The sequence below is a fragment of the Stegostoma tigrinum genome, chromosome 27 (assembly GCF_030684315.1).
Source record: "Stegostoma tigrinum isolate sSteTig4 chromosome 27, sSteTig4.hap1, whole genome shotgun sequence".
Lineage (NCBI taxonomy): Eukaryota > Metazoa > Chordata > Chondrichthyes > Orectolobiformes > Stegostomatidae > Stegostoma > Stegostoma tigrinum.
The window spans coordinates 38,202,131-38,219,515 of NC_081380.1; the positions used below are offsets into that span (position 1 = coordinate 38,202,131).

The 17,385-nt window shown below is 39.6% G+C and overlaps 2 protein-coding genes across 5 annotated transcripts in view; one reads left to right on the forward strand and one right to left on the reverse strand.

The window, feature by feature from the left end:
• The window catches only part of nf1a (neurofibromin 1a), a 313,607-nt gene that overhangs the window by 205,610 nt on the left and 90,612 nt on the right, over positions 1-17,385 (forward strand). The window lies entirely within an intron of this gene.
• LOC125464490 (uncharacterized) lies at positions 3,406-13,849 on the reverse strand. The gene is made up of 2 exons (XM_048556852.2): positions 13,694-13,849; positions 3,406-6,499 (listed from the first exon to the last, which is right to left on the reverse strand). Exon 2 carries the CDS (start codon positions 6,435-6,437, stop codon positions 5,436-5,438), a length of 1,002 nt encoding a protein of 333 aa, XP_048412809.2. The 5' UTR covers positions 6,438-6,499; positions 13,694-13,849; the 3' UTR covers positions 3,406-5,435.

Sequence of the window (17,385 nt, forward strand, 5' to 3'; positions counted from 1 at the left end):
AGTGTCTTAAACTGTTCAATATAATTGCATCCAGTGCCTCCGACCCAGTTCATGCAAATGCACCCACAGAGTAGGCATTGGAACAGAAAGCTATATTCTGTCCATTTTATTTTTATAATGACTAATGTTTTAGGTTTTTTTTGCCTGCATAGTTTTTGTTTTAACAAATTGCATGTAAATTTGATATTAATATGCTGATATTTCTAAGGTTGATGGAAGTGATTCATGTTGCATCAGTGGGGGAATGATTTGACATTTTTATTCCTGTTTAAGCAGTGTTTAATGCTCTTTCAAATAAGTAGTGATATACAGCTATATAATAAGGCAATTTAAAATGGAGCGATGAATGGAAATAAGTAGACTGAAATTTTCAAATTGGTCTCTATAATGTATCTGATAACTTTCCAATTTTAAAATGTGAACCTTATGGAAAATCAGAATAATCTTGGAATTTTAATTGCCAAGCAGCAACTGCATTCTACTTTGTGATGCAATTCAATTCAGTAATTTGGATGTATGACCTTAATAGAGCTGACTTTAAATGCCATAGCACCCTTCAGCATGACATTGCTGGGAATTGTCTAATATTACAGTTAGCCATGGCTGAGTTACTAGTTTTGGGGTTCAAGATCCACTCCAGAACTTGGGCATGAAAAATCTAAGTTGACATTCATGCTCTGAGACAATCGCTGAGGTGAATGTACTATTTTTAACAATTATTTTCTGTTTCCTCTTTTTTAGTCTTGCAGATTTTGTCGCAAGAGAACAAGTATTAAGTGAATTCTGTCTTTACACTTTCAGTATTCATAGTTATGCTGGCAATCCCATTGTTCTAGAATTTTGTGCACTACCTGGTCGGTATTGAATCTTTTGCCACTATAAATAGTTTCTCCATTCCTCCATTTTTTTAAAAATGTAGTGTTTCAGTTATGCCTTCCACCATTCTTATCAGGCTTTGTCATGTTTATTTCTTTTGTGGCCAATCCATGTTGATTAGGCTGCTTCGAGTTCGAGATGTTGAGACACTAAGTCAACTAGATTTTTCTGAAGCTAGAACCAGTGTCTCTAGACCTGTTCGAGCTGTTTAGGGTCTTTTCTCGATCTCTTTGACTACTTTTATTAGTAAGCGCTGAAAGAGACTAGTGTTTCCTTTAAATAGCAACCACATTGTTTTAGAAATAAATGTTTAGTAATAAAAATTGGCTGCAAATTGGGATAAGTTAGGTTGTGCTGGAAACTAATATATATGCAAAACCTCTGTGTCAGGTTATGCAATCCACCTAAAATACAATTGAGTTGGTATGTCTTGTATCCAAAATGTGGACATTGCTTTTAATCTGTATTGAAATAAACATGTTTGGTTTAGAAACATCGCTAGTAAATTTTGTTTTTTGGAAGATCTCTCCATTTACTGACTATAGATAAAATGTTCAAATAATACTGCTTACATCCTGACCCGTTTGCCACAGAAAATGATGTGCATACTAAAGAGTTGCCCACATAGTCATGGCTGGCATATATTTTGCTTTGACATGCACGATAAACAAAGTGTAATTAGTATTTTGGCCTTGCCAAGGTGACCCATCTCATGCAGAAACTCCTGTTATACCATTTGGGAAAAACTGGAGTTATGTTCCTTCTACTCTGTGGCTTGGAAGAATGAACAAATGTTTGTGATCCTTTGTGCGAAGGAGCTTTCTTTATATTCAAGCTGTTCCATTGGAGGTCTGTGACCTGCAAATGTTCATTTTTCTTAAAGGGATGTGGGCATCACTCTTCAGGCAACATGTATTACCCCATCCCAAGTTGTTCTTGGGCTGGTGCTGATAGTGTTGAGCAGTCTTCCTGAACTGTTAAAGTGAATCTGATGTAGCGAGACCAACTTGGCTGCCAGGGTAGGTTCCTGGGATTTTGACCCAGCAACACTGAAAGAACAGTCATAACAGTCAGGATGGTGAGTGGCTGAGAGTGGAACTTTCAGAAAGTGCTATTCTCCTGGATCGCCTTTTTCTTTCTTTATCCTTACAAGGGATACAGGCACTGCCAACAAGACTAGCAGTTGTTGTGCATCTCTGGATGCCTCAAACTAGTTCTGTATGCCATTTCAGATGGCAATTAAAAGCCCACTCATTGTTCTGCAGTTGTAATTAGGTCAAATCAAGTTAGAAAGACAGATTTCATTCCTTAAGGATGTCAGTGAATGAGGTGGGTTTTTGAAACAATTGGCAATGATCGCCATCAAACAAGATTTTAAATTCCAAATATTATTTAATTCAAATATCACCAGGGTGGGATTTGAACCTATTATCTCCTGAACCCTGGGACTCCAGATTGCTAGTCTAATGACATTACCACCATATCACTGTCTCCCGTTGATTCTCACCACTTTGATGGTACACTTGGTCAAATGTGACCTTAACATCAAGGACCTTCACTCTGCCCTCACCTCTGGGATTCTGTGCTTTGGTTCGTGTTTGAACCAAGGCTGTCATGAAGCCAGGAACTGAGTGTCCCTGGCAAAGCCAAGCTGAGCATCAGCGAGCAATTTATTGCTAACCAAGTTCTGCTTGACAGCACTGTTGATCACTCCTTCCGTCGCAGTAGACTGATGAGGTGTTAATTGCAAGGTTGGACTTGTCCGACTTTTGTATACTTGGACAACTTTCCATTTTGTTGGGTAACTGTCAGTGTTGTCACTGTACTGGAACAGTGTGGTTAGAACTGTGGCACGTTCTGGAGCACACATTTTTAGTAGTATTGCTGGAATGTTGTCAGACCCTGTTGCAATGTCTAGTGCCTCTAGCTGTTTTTTGTTATGTGACGTGGAATGAATTGAATTAGCTGAAGACTGGCATCTGTGATGTTGGGCACCATTGTACTTGGCCTAAATGCACCTTCCACTCAGCACATCTGATCAAAGGTTGTTGTAAATGTTTATCTATGTGATGATGAGCCTTGTCATTTTTTGAGGAAGGGGATATTTGTGAAGCTGCCTCCTCTGGTGAATTGTTACATTGCCCACTGCATGCACAAGTGGATATGACAGAACTGCAGAGATTGGATCTGTTCCATTTGGTTGTGGGATCACCTAGCCTTGTCTATCACTTTGTGCTTATCCTTTTTGAGACACAAATAATCCCATTTTGTAGCTTCACCAGATTGAAACAGTTATATTCTACTGTTCTTTTAACATTTTTAATTTTGCTGTGCTGTCTATATATACAAAGAAATGAACATGTCAATAATTACTCCGAGTTCATTGCGAACTTGGTAACTAATTGCATATGCATTCTTCTGACCCACTTTTTCTTTATTTATCAGTGTGAACTTGGAACGTGGCACTTCTCTGCCTCCTTATATAGCCAGTCTGAATCTACTTTCAAATCTTTGGCGACAACTCTCCTTATTGCTCTTTCTCTCTTTATTTGGGAAATTAGACAGAGAACTTCCTGAAAATCTTGCATTCTCCGGAACCCGGTGTTCCATGTGTTTTGAAATCTTGAAGTGAAGTTCTGGTACACATGTAGGAGAATATTTACACAAATGAAAACTGCTGTTGACAGTTTCATTTCCTTTTTTATTTGATTACAACATACCAGTTAAAACTTGTAGATGACAGTGTGCAGATCTGAGTTGGTTTCAAAATTATTTACAAAAGCTACAGCTGTAACTAAATGATTTTGTCTGTAACCATTTTGAGATGCATTCCCTCTTCCCTGTTTCCCATGACTGGCCGTTTCACGTTTTAAAGTTTAGCACAAAATCTGAATAAACAAAATTTCCCCACTGAGAATGATGCAAATTCATTGCCGTTTTCACTTCATATGACTGATTATGCAATTGTTTTTGTCTTGGAAAGCAATTAATATACCAGCTACATCTGTTTTGTGCACTTTATCAAAATAAAATTCTATTTCTTCAGCTTCTTAAAAATATCTGTTGACATTGCTATGTTCTAGGGCAGATATAGCTTGAAGTTAAAGACGGCACACTGTGAGTTCCTAGAGATGAGAGTTGAACTTAACTGCTCGAGCAGTGTGGAATTCCTATAATAATTCAAATGTCTTAATGTGCACCTCTAAAATAATGCTGAACCTCATAGTCAAAAAGCTCGGTTGAATCTGTTGTAACTCGCTTCTCAGTGTTAATCGGTAATGATTTTACTTGTCCATGTTGGATTTATATGCAGTGTCCAAAGATGGATGCCTTGAGTAACTGAATTCATGTCATCTGTATGTTGTTATTGTCTGATCTCTGATTGACCAAATTGAAAATGCACACATTTTCTGCCAACTGTTTTCTGTGACTGCTGACATAAAAACATGAATTTTTTTCCCCCCCTTTTTGAACCAACATTGGAGTATGGTACAATAAGATTATATGCCAAAGCCATGACTCATCCTGAAAATGGTGTCCTCATGGACAAAACTAATTACAAGGAAGGACTGGAAATGTAATGCATCAGAGAAAGAAGGGAGTCATTTGCTATGTGAAAAAAAAGCCTTTCGCCATCTTGCTTCCCCCTGTAAAGTAGTAAATTACTGTATGGTTAGAAGCGAAAGTTGATTTGATTTTACTGTATGTAATCTTCAAAATTGTATTCACGCTTAAGATTTGAGGAAGACTAAAATATAACTTTCTGTGGGGGTTGAGTAGAACAGAGACCTGAAGAAAGAAATTGGCAATCTGCAGTTTTTCAGAATACAATTGCCAAGCGTAGTTGCTGTTTTTGAATTGCACACTTATCTGCTGGAGAATTTTTAAATCAAATTTCAATACAGTATGCTCATAACATTTTTTTTGGGTAAAGTCAGTCCTTAGAACTTATCCCATTTTCTGTGCATTTTTATCATTTGGAACATGAACTAAAGAAAACTCCTATCAAACTGTTTTCATAGGGTTGCTTCAGCTAATTGCTTCTCCATTTGTTGTCTTGTATATGAAAAAATCTTTGCCATCTTAAACAGTCAATGCATTATTGTAGTTGACGTCTTTAATTGTGAACTGTTCATGCGGTGGCTGCTGTGAAAGGAGTTGGTAGATGGATAATAAAAGTAAAAAGGCTTTTGAGGTAATTCACTGTTAACCAGAGTCGGCGCAGAGGCAGGTGTGAAACGAATTGAGAAAATACACTTGCATTGCTGTCCTCTTTTACGCTTTAAAAAATGCACAAGTGCATTGATGAAATTGCAGTCTATAGAGGATTTTTGTATGCGTCAATTTTCAAATCATGACACCACTTAAAACTTCAGAGAGATGATGTACGTTGCACTTCAGGCATGATCTAGTTTAGCATATCTGATGTTTTTCAGAACCTGGTTTAGCAATGCTGAAGCGTAAAACCAGTGGAACAAAAACAGTTGTTACAGGAGGCATCTTAGGTAAACTTTAGCCAATGTACAATTGTTTTGAAGCTATAACTACTAAGCTGTAGTTTAGACTTGTAGCTCAAGGAGTAGTGGTGGATTATCAGAATCATTCACAAGATCCAGAAAATCCTCTGGAGGCGGGGGAAAGGAGGTACTTGGATCTATCTCAGGAACCTCCTGATCTGGGCCAGGATCCTCTGTATCTATTGCAGGAGATGAAGCAGTTGCATCATGATCTTTCACTGAACTTTCTGCTTCAAGAGGAGGACAATGGCTTTGTGTTTCACTTGAAGGTTGTCTTTCTTTTGCAGTTTCACTTTCTACTTTAACTTCAGCCTCAAAGAGCTTTTCTTCAATCTTGGGTGAAGAAGCATTGACAATTCCCTCAGACTGCAGCACCTCCATGCTACAATCATCCAGTAAGGATTCGCGTTTTGATTTTTTAGACAAGAAGGTGGTGAGTGAGGGGCGTTTTACCAGCACAACATTGTTATCATTATCCTCCAATGGATGTAGATCTATTTCACCAGTGGGCCCTGGACAAATTCCTGCCCATGTCTGGTCCTCTGAAGGTCTTTTTGCATGTCTTTTGCACAACAAAAGGACACATACTGTGATCAGCATTACCAACAACACCCCTCCAATGACATATGCAATAATTCTGCCTGCTGCCGCATTATTTTGCTGTTTAATGGCTGACCTACTGGTGATTGATGTCATCAAGGTTGACTTGGCCCACTTGTGTTTTGTTGTCAAGTGTGAAGTTGATTGAGATGTGGCACTCCGAATTGATTGTACCTCACTTGAAACCTCTGATGTGAACTGTGAAGTGGCACGAGGTGTATTGGTTAACAAAGAAGTGTTAGGGAGATCACTTGAAGGTGTACTTGCTATGGTTGGTGTAGTTGCATTTAACCAGGGCTCTGTAGAAGCACTTGAGTTATCAAGTGAAGTTGGTGTGTTTGAGTTTGTTTGTTCTGAAACCATTGTTGGCTGAGAGTTGATTATGGTTGTACCCCCAAGGCTGTCTGCCAGTATTGCCAATGTAATCAATTGGATTGCTTCCATCCTTCTTAGTTTTAAAGCGAGGCCTTCTCAGTCAAAACCAGATTACTGATGACTGTAAAAACCTGAAAGAATGGAGAACAAAACATTTTTAAGTTAATTGTTTCTTTTAGAATTATGTGCTTTTTGCAAAATATTTAAGCTTGAAGGAAATGTAACTCGTGCCTTTGTGATGTGCGTGTTGGAGAAGGATGTGGCATGATATCAAGTTCATAAAATCTGACTATAAAACAAGTTTAAAAGTGCATGTTTCTAATTTATTTGCACGAGTAACAGTATCAATCTGTTGTTTTCGCCCTGAGCCACTGACTCCTTCCTTTCTCCTGGCCACTTTCAGAGGCTGAGCCAGATAGTTTGCTTCTTGGACATTGTATGAGATAGTGGACTTAGTTTCAAATGTTACATTCTCCCCATGACCAAGACCTCCCCTCTCCCATTGGGACATCTGCCCTGCCTCAACTTACCTGTTGAAACGTTTTCATTCACTTACTGCCTCAGGATTCAATTGTTTCAATGCTGCCCGACCCACCCTCTCACTTTCTACACTCTGTATATTTGAACTCGTTAAAATTGTGCTGCTTGTCTACAAACGTGCATCATGTCCTGTAGATCCCACACTACTGTGTTCACTGATCCAGACTGGCTCCCGATTGAGCAATGCTCTAATTTTCTTATTTCTGAACCTTTTGTCAGATCCTCCGAGGTGTTGCTTCTCATGATTTCTTGTCACTATCTACGTAATTCTTGAGATCTTTGCACTCCTCCAATTCTGACCACCTGCATATGCCCAGTTGAACTATTCGTGGCTGTGCTGTCAGGTGTCTTTACATTAAGCTCTGTAATTAACCTTCCTGCCTTTCTGCGCCCCTGCCACACTTAGCTTTTTAACTGAGTTTGTGATCTCTAGTCTTAAGAGATCAGATATTGTTTGGTCACATTTGATTAATTCATGTTTTGTGGTACCCCTGGCAGTTTTATTAGGATTGAGATGTTTCCTCACAGCAATTTGTGCAAGTGCTGTCTCTACATTTTTTTGAGGGGGTAATTGGAAGACAGGGAGAAGGTTTTAACCCAACTGTTATCTGTTTCAGTAATATGAATGTCAGCAGCTTGTGAGCAATGTTCCTCATTGCAGGCGGTACTGAATTTCCCCATCAAGAGTGATATTACCATGAATCTCTCTTTATGGACTGCCATTGACCGGCTGGACATGGCTCCTCACACAGGCTTCATGCTTGAGGTAGTCAGCCAAGTCTGTACTGCCCCATTGCAACACACTTGGTCTTCTGATATCAGAAGAAAAGCAATATCGGTGGTTCACTCGCGTACAAAGCCGGATGATTTTGAATCATAGAATCCCGACAGTGAGGAAACAGGCCCTTCAGCCCAACAATTCCACACCAGCCCTCAGACATCCCACCCAACCCCATCCCCTATAACCCACCTAATCTACACATCCTTGAACATGGGCACTTTAGCATGGCCAATCCACCCAACCTGCGCATCTTTGGACTGTAGGAGGAAATCAGGACACCCGGAGGAAAGCCTGCCTTCTGTATTCCTCAGATATTTCTAACATGCCAACACTTCCAAACCAGTCGTAAAAAAACTGTAATTACTGCCTTGCAGACGTGTTCGGCTGTACTCAGGAAGTCCAAAATATATTTTCAGCATTTGTTGTTTCATATTTTGTTGGGGGATGTTTCAAGATTTTGTCCAAACCCTGAATTGCTTTCAATATTGAATCATTTTTGGAAAAAAAAGACATACAATCAGTAAATGTTAAGTGCTCTTTGTTTTTATTAGTTGAAGATCTTTTGTTGACCATGAAAACAATTTGCTGTTCAAATATTGTAGTGATTAGTGGAGTTCTGCAGGGGTCTGTGTTGGGACCACAAGTTGCCATGCCATAGTGTCTACATCTTTTTTAAAAAAAGAGTATTTTATATTGCATTCTGTGAGCTGCATTTCGTTGTTGCTGGCTGAATACAAGGTTTTTTTTTTAACTTTTTCAAACTTTAGATTAGACATACATTTCATAAGAATAGGGTGTCATTCTTTCACTTGCATGACATGATTTTCCAATCCAAGCATTCTCCAGTTCAAAGACGGACGCATGACAGTAAATTGCTATTCCATTATTTTCAGATAACAATGTTTTTTTCTTAGCTTCTAACATTATAACACATCCATTTTAGGAGAATTGCCCCAGTCTGTCTTGCTTTGATTTTCGTGCTGCATTGAAGAGCTAGACCCTGTAATGTTGCTGAAGTGAGCTCTTGATATGATTTTATTTAAGTTGTTCGTTACAAATGGTGTATTTCTGGATCATTACACATTGGTGTAATGCTATCAATGTGCTGTAAACCAACTGGTTTCCTGAATGGATTGTAGCCAATAGATGAAGGTCCTTGTGTATGCAGTCTGCTGCGATTCTGTAATGTAAGCATTTCTTCTGCTTTGACACAATAAAATTCAAGTAGTTCTTCAGCTTTTGCAGGTACTGACATCAGAGTTCTGTCCAAGTATAACTGGACTGGTGAACATGTCTATATCATTCTCTTGTGTTTGTGTGCTTTAAGATTAAGAGGTTGGTACATGTAGCTTCCAACCAATATTGTGCATAATCAGTGTGATAAATTTTGGTTATTTGAAACATGTTTTTCAAGTGAAACTGTAGTGATTCTGGCAGCTAAATCCTGTCAATGAAAATTCATTATCGTAAACCTGACCTGTTAGTTGCACAAAAGCTATTGTGATCTTAATTGTAGAATCTCTACGGTCCAGATAGAGGCCATTCAGTGCATTAATTCTGCACTAACCCTTTTAATCCCATCATCTCACCCTATTCCCATAACCCCATATTACCATGTCCTAACCCAACCAGCCTGCATAACCCTGGACACTACAGGCCAATTTTGCATGGCGAATCCAGCCAACATGCACATCTTTGGACTGTGGGAGAAAACCGGAGCATTGGGAAGAAACATGAACAAAGAGAATGGCAAACTCCACACAAACAGTTGCTTAAGGCTGCAACTGAACCTGGGTCCCTAATGCTGTGAGGCAGCAGTACTAAGAATTAAGCCACTGTGCTGCTCTAATTAGAAGCTGACTTCCTTTTTGGACTGTGGTACTTCATTGCAATTCAAATAAGACTGCAGCACCTGTTTTATTTCTTGATGTTTTGAAAGTTACCTGCTATCTCAGTTCATGTGGAATAAACAATTTAATTTTCAATTTAGTTAATTTGCTCCCTTTCCTAACACAGATAAGGTTGGACAGCTTTTAAGTATCAATATTGCTGTATAATTAGCAGCAGAAAATGATGCTTGGGTAACCGAGGAGAAATTGTCCCCGTTTCTCCACGAGTTGAAATTGGGAATTTGTGGTATGTGGAGAATTTCTCTCATCAACATTTCCAAAATGGCCATTTAAATCGTTATTGAAATAGCCCAGCTACGCAAAGTTTATGCTGATGCTGACTGCATCACGTATCTGTGTACTCACTGTGCACTGTGGTGATGAGATGTTGTTTCCCCAGCCCCTCTCCATGAATAATTTGCTCCAGCTCAGAAAAGGCACGTGGTAGGTTCTGACCAGAAATCCCCACAGCATTGTCTCCAGGTGGAGAAAAACCAATCTTGTCAACGTACAAACTGCTGTTGGATCTGATACCTTGTTTCCGTTCACTACATTAGCAGTAGCTTAAAGTTCTAACTGCCCCTGTAAAGACCACGTCATTTTATTTTGGATTGTGCACCAAAATGGAACAAACGATGTTGATGTAAATTGAGGACTCTGGAAGGAGTCGGTGCATTTTTGTTAGAGAAATAAGTTACTGGACATCATTGTGAGTTGTCTTTACACTTGTGTTGTTCATGCATTGGGAGTAGGATGTGCAGAGCAATTTTCTCCCAGAGATAGATTTCCAATTGGATTGTGCAGTCAGGGCCAGTTATTGAGGCAAGGAATCATCAGTGTGGCAAAACCTGTTGTTCCTGGGCAGATGAACAGTATAGGGGGAGTGAGAGAGAGCTAATGGAAACTGCAGATGCTGGAGAATCCAAGATAACACAGTGTGGGGCTGGATGAACACAGCAGGCCAAGCAGCATCTCAGGAGCACAAAAGTGACGAGTTTTCTCTGTGCATTGAAATAATCAAAACCTGAGAGATAGCTACTCTGTCCTACCATTTGTTATCTTTCCTGTAACTAGTGACCAAAAGACTATATCATTGGTGTGTCAACCATTCAGTTTTCAGCAATCACTTGAGAGAATCTGGATAAAGAGAACAGGAAACAGAAGGTCCCGGAAGAAACAAAAGAGATATTTCATGGAATCCTTGGAACTGGTGCTATTGAACTGTGTCTGCATGTGTGTTGGGTTTGAAGCAGCGTTCCTTTAATCTATATGGCTGTACTCATGTTCAGCTGCTCCTACATTTCGTGATTGATATCAACATGTCCATTGTGACATTGACTCCCAATTCTTCTGACACTGCAGCACACTGGCCTTGGAGGCTCGTGCACACAAAATTAGAGGGAATGCTGGGTTTAAGAAAGAGGTTAGAGTTCCAGGTAGAAGCACGATATGTTGATAGTTTTGTTTACCTGTGCTTAGAATTGATGTTTTAAAAAAAAATCGTTTCTTGTTAGATATATCAACTTGGTTAGTGTTTTCTATTGACCTGAATTAATTAGACATTCCCATTGGGAACTGTGAGTGATTTGATTGAATCTTTAATTTTTGTAATGATGGGAGTAGTCGGGCTCAAGCATCAGTGCACTTGCCCAAATGGGACACGATACTCTTTGAGACGGATAGTGGGACATAATCCAAAAAGCTAAATTAAACAAGATGGAAGAACTAATTTTAAGTAAAGTTTAACAAATTGGCACCACATCAGCTGGTTTGGTGGTTATTAATTTGAAGAGCATCTTCCAGTTTCATTTCTTTTTAATGACATCAAGAAATAGCACAGGGATGACACAGTGTGGAGCTGGAGGAAAACAGCAGACCAGGCAACATCAGAGGAGCAGAAAAGCTGACATTTCTGGTTGGGACCCTTCTTCAGGAAAAAAAAAATCACAACCCGAAGCTTCCATGCTCCTCTGATGCCTGGCCTGCTGTGTTCCTTCGGCTCCGCACTGTGTTATCCCTGACTCCAGCTTTGGCAGTTCTTACTATCTCTAAGAAATACCAAAGCACTTGCAGACTTTTGAAGTGGTAATAGAAGAAATGAAACAAGTCAGTTTCAATCAGTACACACCGACAAATGGCATTGAAATAATGATCAACAGATATGTTTTATCAAATTAATGACAGAAGGAACAGACTCCTGATTTCTCTCAACCAATATAGCTCTGAATCCAAGGTGGTCATCAAGAGCCATATGCAGTATTAAGGTTTAAATACATGCGAAATCTATGTTCGGGCTGTAATATTGATTTCCACGGATGGAAATCTGTAAGGCCACTATGTCCTTGTATGTGCATGGTTGTTGCCACATTGTTTCTGTGCTATAGTGTTAACATAAAATGTACACATAAAACAAATTTGGTCCGAAAATGAAAAACTGGATCTAACAACAAGGAAATCCAGTCACTTAGACTGAATAATTCCTAATACGATGCCTCTGGTGACATGAATTATAAGTTATCACTGGCATTGTTCATCTTTTGTAAAGAGATGCCCTTCAAACAAAGAAATGCCTACAGTTAACATTAAAACCAAAATTGAAAACATTGAAATTCTTTTCAGCATTATTCTGAGGTTAGGTGTCCAAACACAGATGTCACAGACAGGAGCTTTTGCATTGCTGTAAGCGTGCAGAGTTTGTTTCTGCCTTGTGAATACATGGACAGCACTATTTTCATGAAGGGAGGAAGCAATTCAATAACAGCATAACGTTACAACGCTCCGTTTCTATGCGTGCACACTAATTGCTCCACCTTGCATTTGCTTTGCTGAAGAAAGACAATTTGTCCAGATAACAGTCCAGAGTTAAGCTTTCTAAATTCACGAGGGAGCCCTGTTGCTTTTTTCAAAATAGAGCCATGAGAGCCTTTATGCTTAACCACAAGGGCTGATGGAACGTCAAATTCAAGTTTCATCTGAAAGACCATTTTATGAAAGTGTCTCACATAATCAAGGCTGATGCTTTACAGTTTCATATGCTCAAGTCCACGGAATGAGAATTGAATCCATGATTTTCTGAATTGGAGATGACATTGCTACCCCTTAACCATAGTTGACAACTTATCAGATAACACTGGCATGATTGCATCTATGAATAGGTTTTACGTTTGTGTTAGTTTTTTTTCCCTCAAGGTAAAATTGCCCACAAAATTTCAGTGCTGATCTGCAGCTCCTAAAAAGGAAATTGACCTGTTTGTCACCATCTTGTGCTTGTGGCTGAAACTGACTGTGGATAATCAGTTTTTTTGCCTCCACTGTTCAATTTTAAAAAAATGCAATTGTGCAAACTGTTGTTGAGAAGTTTCAAAGTGGATGTTAGAACGCAAGTGTGTTATAATACCACAATTAATCAATCGACTTAGAGTGAATTACTGTCAATGGTCTGCAGCCACGCAACAAGAAAGCGTCTGAGGACATGGGCAAACATTGTAATGTGCCACAAACTTTGAGCAAAATTAACCATTGAGGCAGACAAATATTATGCAACGAAATGAATGTTTGAGGGGTGACCCCAGTTAAGACAGCAAATCCTGATCCAAATACCAGAAAGTAGAGATGTGTTGATATATGATCTCTTGTCCCTGCCGCCGCCTCATCACCTTGTTACCTTGTTTCTCTTTCCTCCCTTCTCTGTCTGTTTCCATCTCTATGTCTCTCTCCCTCTCCCTTTGTCTCCCTCCCTCCTCTCTTTCTCTCAGTTTCTCGCTAGTGTACTCTGACTTGCTTATAACCTGCCTCACTCACTGCAGCTGTTTCTCACTCTTTAATTCTTGGTCTCGATGTCCCACTCTATCTGTTGGTCTGAGACACTTTGGCTTTCTCTGCATAATTCTCAGCTGGCCCTATACATCTCTGTACATTTACTGTAAGTTTCATTTGCCTGAGTAACTATGAGCAGTGCTTGAAAGGTTGACAATTTGTGATCACAACATTAGATTGTAGGATTACGATCCTTGACTGATCATGAGTTGACTGGAAATTTTTCTGCCTGGTTTATTGAGAAATTACATTTGTCTACATATCTGAAACAAAAAACTCATGCTTTTGCAAACACTTACCACTGATCAAGTGTAAGGTTGAAGGTTGAAGCGTAGTCCTAATTATGAAGTTGCTGCGCATTACGTGCTAAGATATTTGCAAGTTCCTACAAAACTAAAAACTTTCTATTCATTGTCAGCTCATTAAGACAGCAAATTCTCAAAGCAAATCTTCAAATGCTGTCACTTGTTAATTTTGAGGTTTTTGTAAAAGGGAAGTGAGCACAGTTGTGTGTTGTCCGGATGTGAAGAAATTAGCTCACCCAAATGCTAAATGCTGGCATTATTTCAAAAACAAAATTTGGACCTTAGAAGTTTAAAGGTATCACTAAAATTTCCAATGTAATACAGCTTTCTACATGATTCCAATGCAGCAGTTAGATCTCAAATTCATTGCAAGTCTACTTGTCATTTTTGTTTCATCCTGGTCAAGGTTAAATGGCTCATGCAGTTACACAACCTATATTTGTGAAACTCTGTTCCTCGTACAATTCTTCTGTGAAATGCTGTGCCAGACTGTCTACTCTCTCTTCTCCATCTCGAAGTTGGACATGTTTTATTGTATGATACAAGTGTAATGAGTTGAGTTTTGAATTCTTGTCTAAGCACAGGTGAATGAAACCTGATACTCTGTTCAGTAAGGTTTAAAGTCTATGCACTACCTCTTGCTTAACCTGCAAGCTGGGTCAAGAAGTTGGCTGTTGGCTAATTTGCTGAAATATGCTGCAACGACTGTGCTCTATGACTAAGTAATGGAGAGGAGGTGATTATCTGATCCCAGTTAGAGGGAGTGGAAGCCTTTGTTTCTGCCTCCCTTTGTGTTGTTATTACAGTTGGCAGCCTGATTTCTTTCTGCAGCTCATTAAAAGCTCCTCTATTTTATCTTAACGTCTTTGAAGTGAGCCAAGTTCCATGTTTTCCCCCACCCGTCCTTTGGTTTTTCTGATGAGCACATCTCCATAGTTCCACTGGCTTCCAATGTGAAAATTGACATCAATTGGTATCATTAATATTTCTGAGTCAGAACGTTGTGGATACATGATCCACCCTGGGACTTGGGTCCCAAGATGTAGTCTAATACTCCAGGGCAGGACAGTAGCTGCAGTTTTTCTGATGTCTTGGTCCTCTTTAAATCAAGACTGCAGCTGCCTTTTCTTTACACATCAAAAAAAGTGCCATGGATTCTTTTTTAAGACCAGGAGTTAATCTGTGTTTATCCTACCAGTCAACTGCATAAAACCAGACTTCTGGTTCTTTCTGACAATGCTGTTTTAGAACTTGATGTGAATGCATCCACAACAATATTGACTACACTTACCAGTTGGCAGGATGGCTGGTTTGTGGTGCAGTGTGGGTTCAGTTCCTGCACTGGCTGAGGTCACCGTGAAGCACTCTCCTCAATCTCATCCCTCACCTGAGACAAGGTTACATTGAGGTTAAACCGCCACAGTTGTCTCTCGTGCAGAACAGTTCTATGGTCCTCTCAACCTATCGCGACTTTAACTTTCATCTTCCCAAAAAGACTTCATTGTTAATTAATTTGAGACATGTCCTGGGGGTATGACGATGCTATATAAAATCAGCTTTCTCTCTGAAATGCCCTTGCGATGTATTTAATTTTTGGACCTGCCACATTTCCCGTTGTCTTTCGGAGTCCAGATTATTAAATTAGTTGGAGACGGTCGCACAGTGGTAATGGCAGTGCACTTGTCCCCTGGAGCCTGGGATGCTGCATTACATGGTTTCATATCCCATCGTGATGAAATTTGAAATCAAAATCTGGAATTAAAAGCTAGCCAAATTGAAATCATGAAACCTTTGCAAATTATCATACCAACCAATCTAATTTACTTAGTCCTCTTATGGAGGAATTTTGCCATGCTTACATGTTAGTTCAGACCCATAGCAAAATATTTGACTAACTGCCTTCTGAAATAGTCTTGCAAACCACTAATTTTTCAAACTGCTACAAAGTTGAAAGAAAGAAATGAGACTGGATGGACCACATCACATCAGCCTAGGTACTGGAAATGACAGCCTTGTCAACCCTGGATAGACCACCTTACTAGCATCCAAGTACTTTTGCCAAGCTTCAAGCAACAGCTTGACATCGTCATAGTCTTGAAATCATATCTTCGGGACTGGCCCAGAAATCACCAAATATTTCTGCCCGACCAGCACAAAAGACCCATCAAAAATGGCAGCCCTTCTCAAAGATGCATCTCAGTTTCGCTCGATGTAATTACCATACTGTGTATCGACGGCAGCCGAATTATGTGCAACTACAATCTGTCATGACTTAACTGCGAAGTACGGGCCCATAATCAATAATGTTCCATTCATCTACAAGAAATCAAAAACGTATGAAATCCCAGTAAGGCCACAAAGTTGGCCAATTTGTCTGACTGAATATTAGTCCAACAAAAGCAAGTTGTCAGGTTTCATCAACCAATAATAAGTTGCAAAGAAAACCAGTTGGAATTCCATTTCGCCCTTTCTAAAAAGCTCAAAAACACTCATTCACTATTAAAATAGGCAAAAGCTTTATCCAAACTATGAAAGTTGGGAAAAGGAAATGGGACTTAAAGTACTGATGATTGATAATCCAAATCACCAAGGGTGGGTTAACTTGTGTCGCAGATTTTGATTTCAGCAATGATGACATGTCGATAAAGAGTATTTGCTATTCACGTGGGTAGGCGATTTAATGGACCTAGGACTTCGCAAATTAGAATGCTTTCTTTCAGGGTTTCTTGATTTGTCTGGCTTTTCACTTACACTGAGAGATGTGTTCATTTCACAGCTTTTAGGCGTCTCTGACTGCCCGCTATGCACAGACTTGAAGCAAACTACAGCTCAGCTAGTTTGAGGGTAGTCTTTAGATCATCTTAATTCAGATTTTTTTGTCTTGGTGGTAGGTCTGAAGTTATCCCATCACTGTTTTGAAAGCCAACATCACCTTGCACAGTTAGAAATGTGTATCACTTGATTCGCCGCCGCCCCCCCCCAGTTGCAAAACTCTCCTAGTATTTCAGCAATGTTACAGTCCAACTCTCCTTTCAGTTTATAATCCAGAAAAGAAAAAATGTTTGGTCCCTCACAGTATACACAGGCTCATCACCACAACCCCCGCCTCCCCAAACTTGACCATTGCCATCAACTGTAGCTGAATGAAGAGTATATGATAGGACGTGCCAGGAGAAACACCAGTTGTACCTGAAAATGAGATATCAACTTGGTGAAGTTAGAACACGGGACTATTTGTGTGCTAGATAGTGGAAGCAAGAGACAGAGCGAAATGATCCCACAACCAAAGTGTCAGAAATAAGCTTGGCAGTTGTGCCATATCCAGTCGTGAATGGCTGTGAACAACTAAATAGCTCATAGGAAGTGGTGTCTCTTCAAAAATGCCCATCAATGAGGGGGGATCAAAACACATCAATGCAAAAGTAGTAAGGCTGATATATTTGCTTTTACCTTAAGCTAGAGAAACTGAAAGGATGATCCATTTTTCCTTTCACCTGAAGTTCCCAGAATCACTGTCAGTCTTCAACCAATTTTATTCAGCCCACATGATATTAAGAAATGACCGAAGAAACAGGATGCTGTAAAAGCTATGGGCCCTGACTGCATCCTGATCTGCCATCGTGGTCCAGAACGAGCTTCATCCCCGATCAAGCTGTTCTCGTACGTCTACGACATTGCCATCTATC

What these genes read in the sequence shown, in the direction of transcription:
- LOC125464490 (XM_048556852.2), bottom strand. Translation starts at nt 6,437, where the DNA reads ATGGAAGCAATCCAATTGATTACATTGGCAATACTGGCAGACAGCCTT.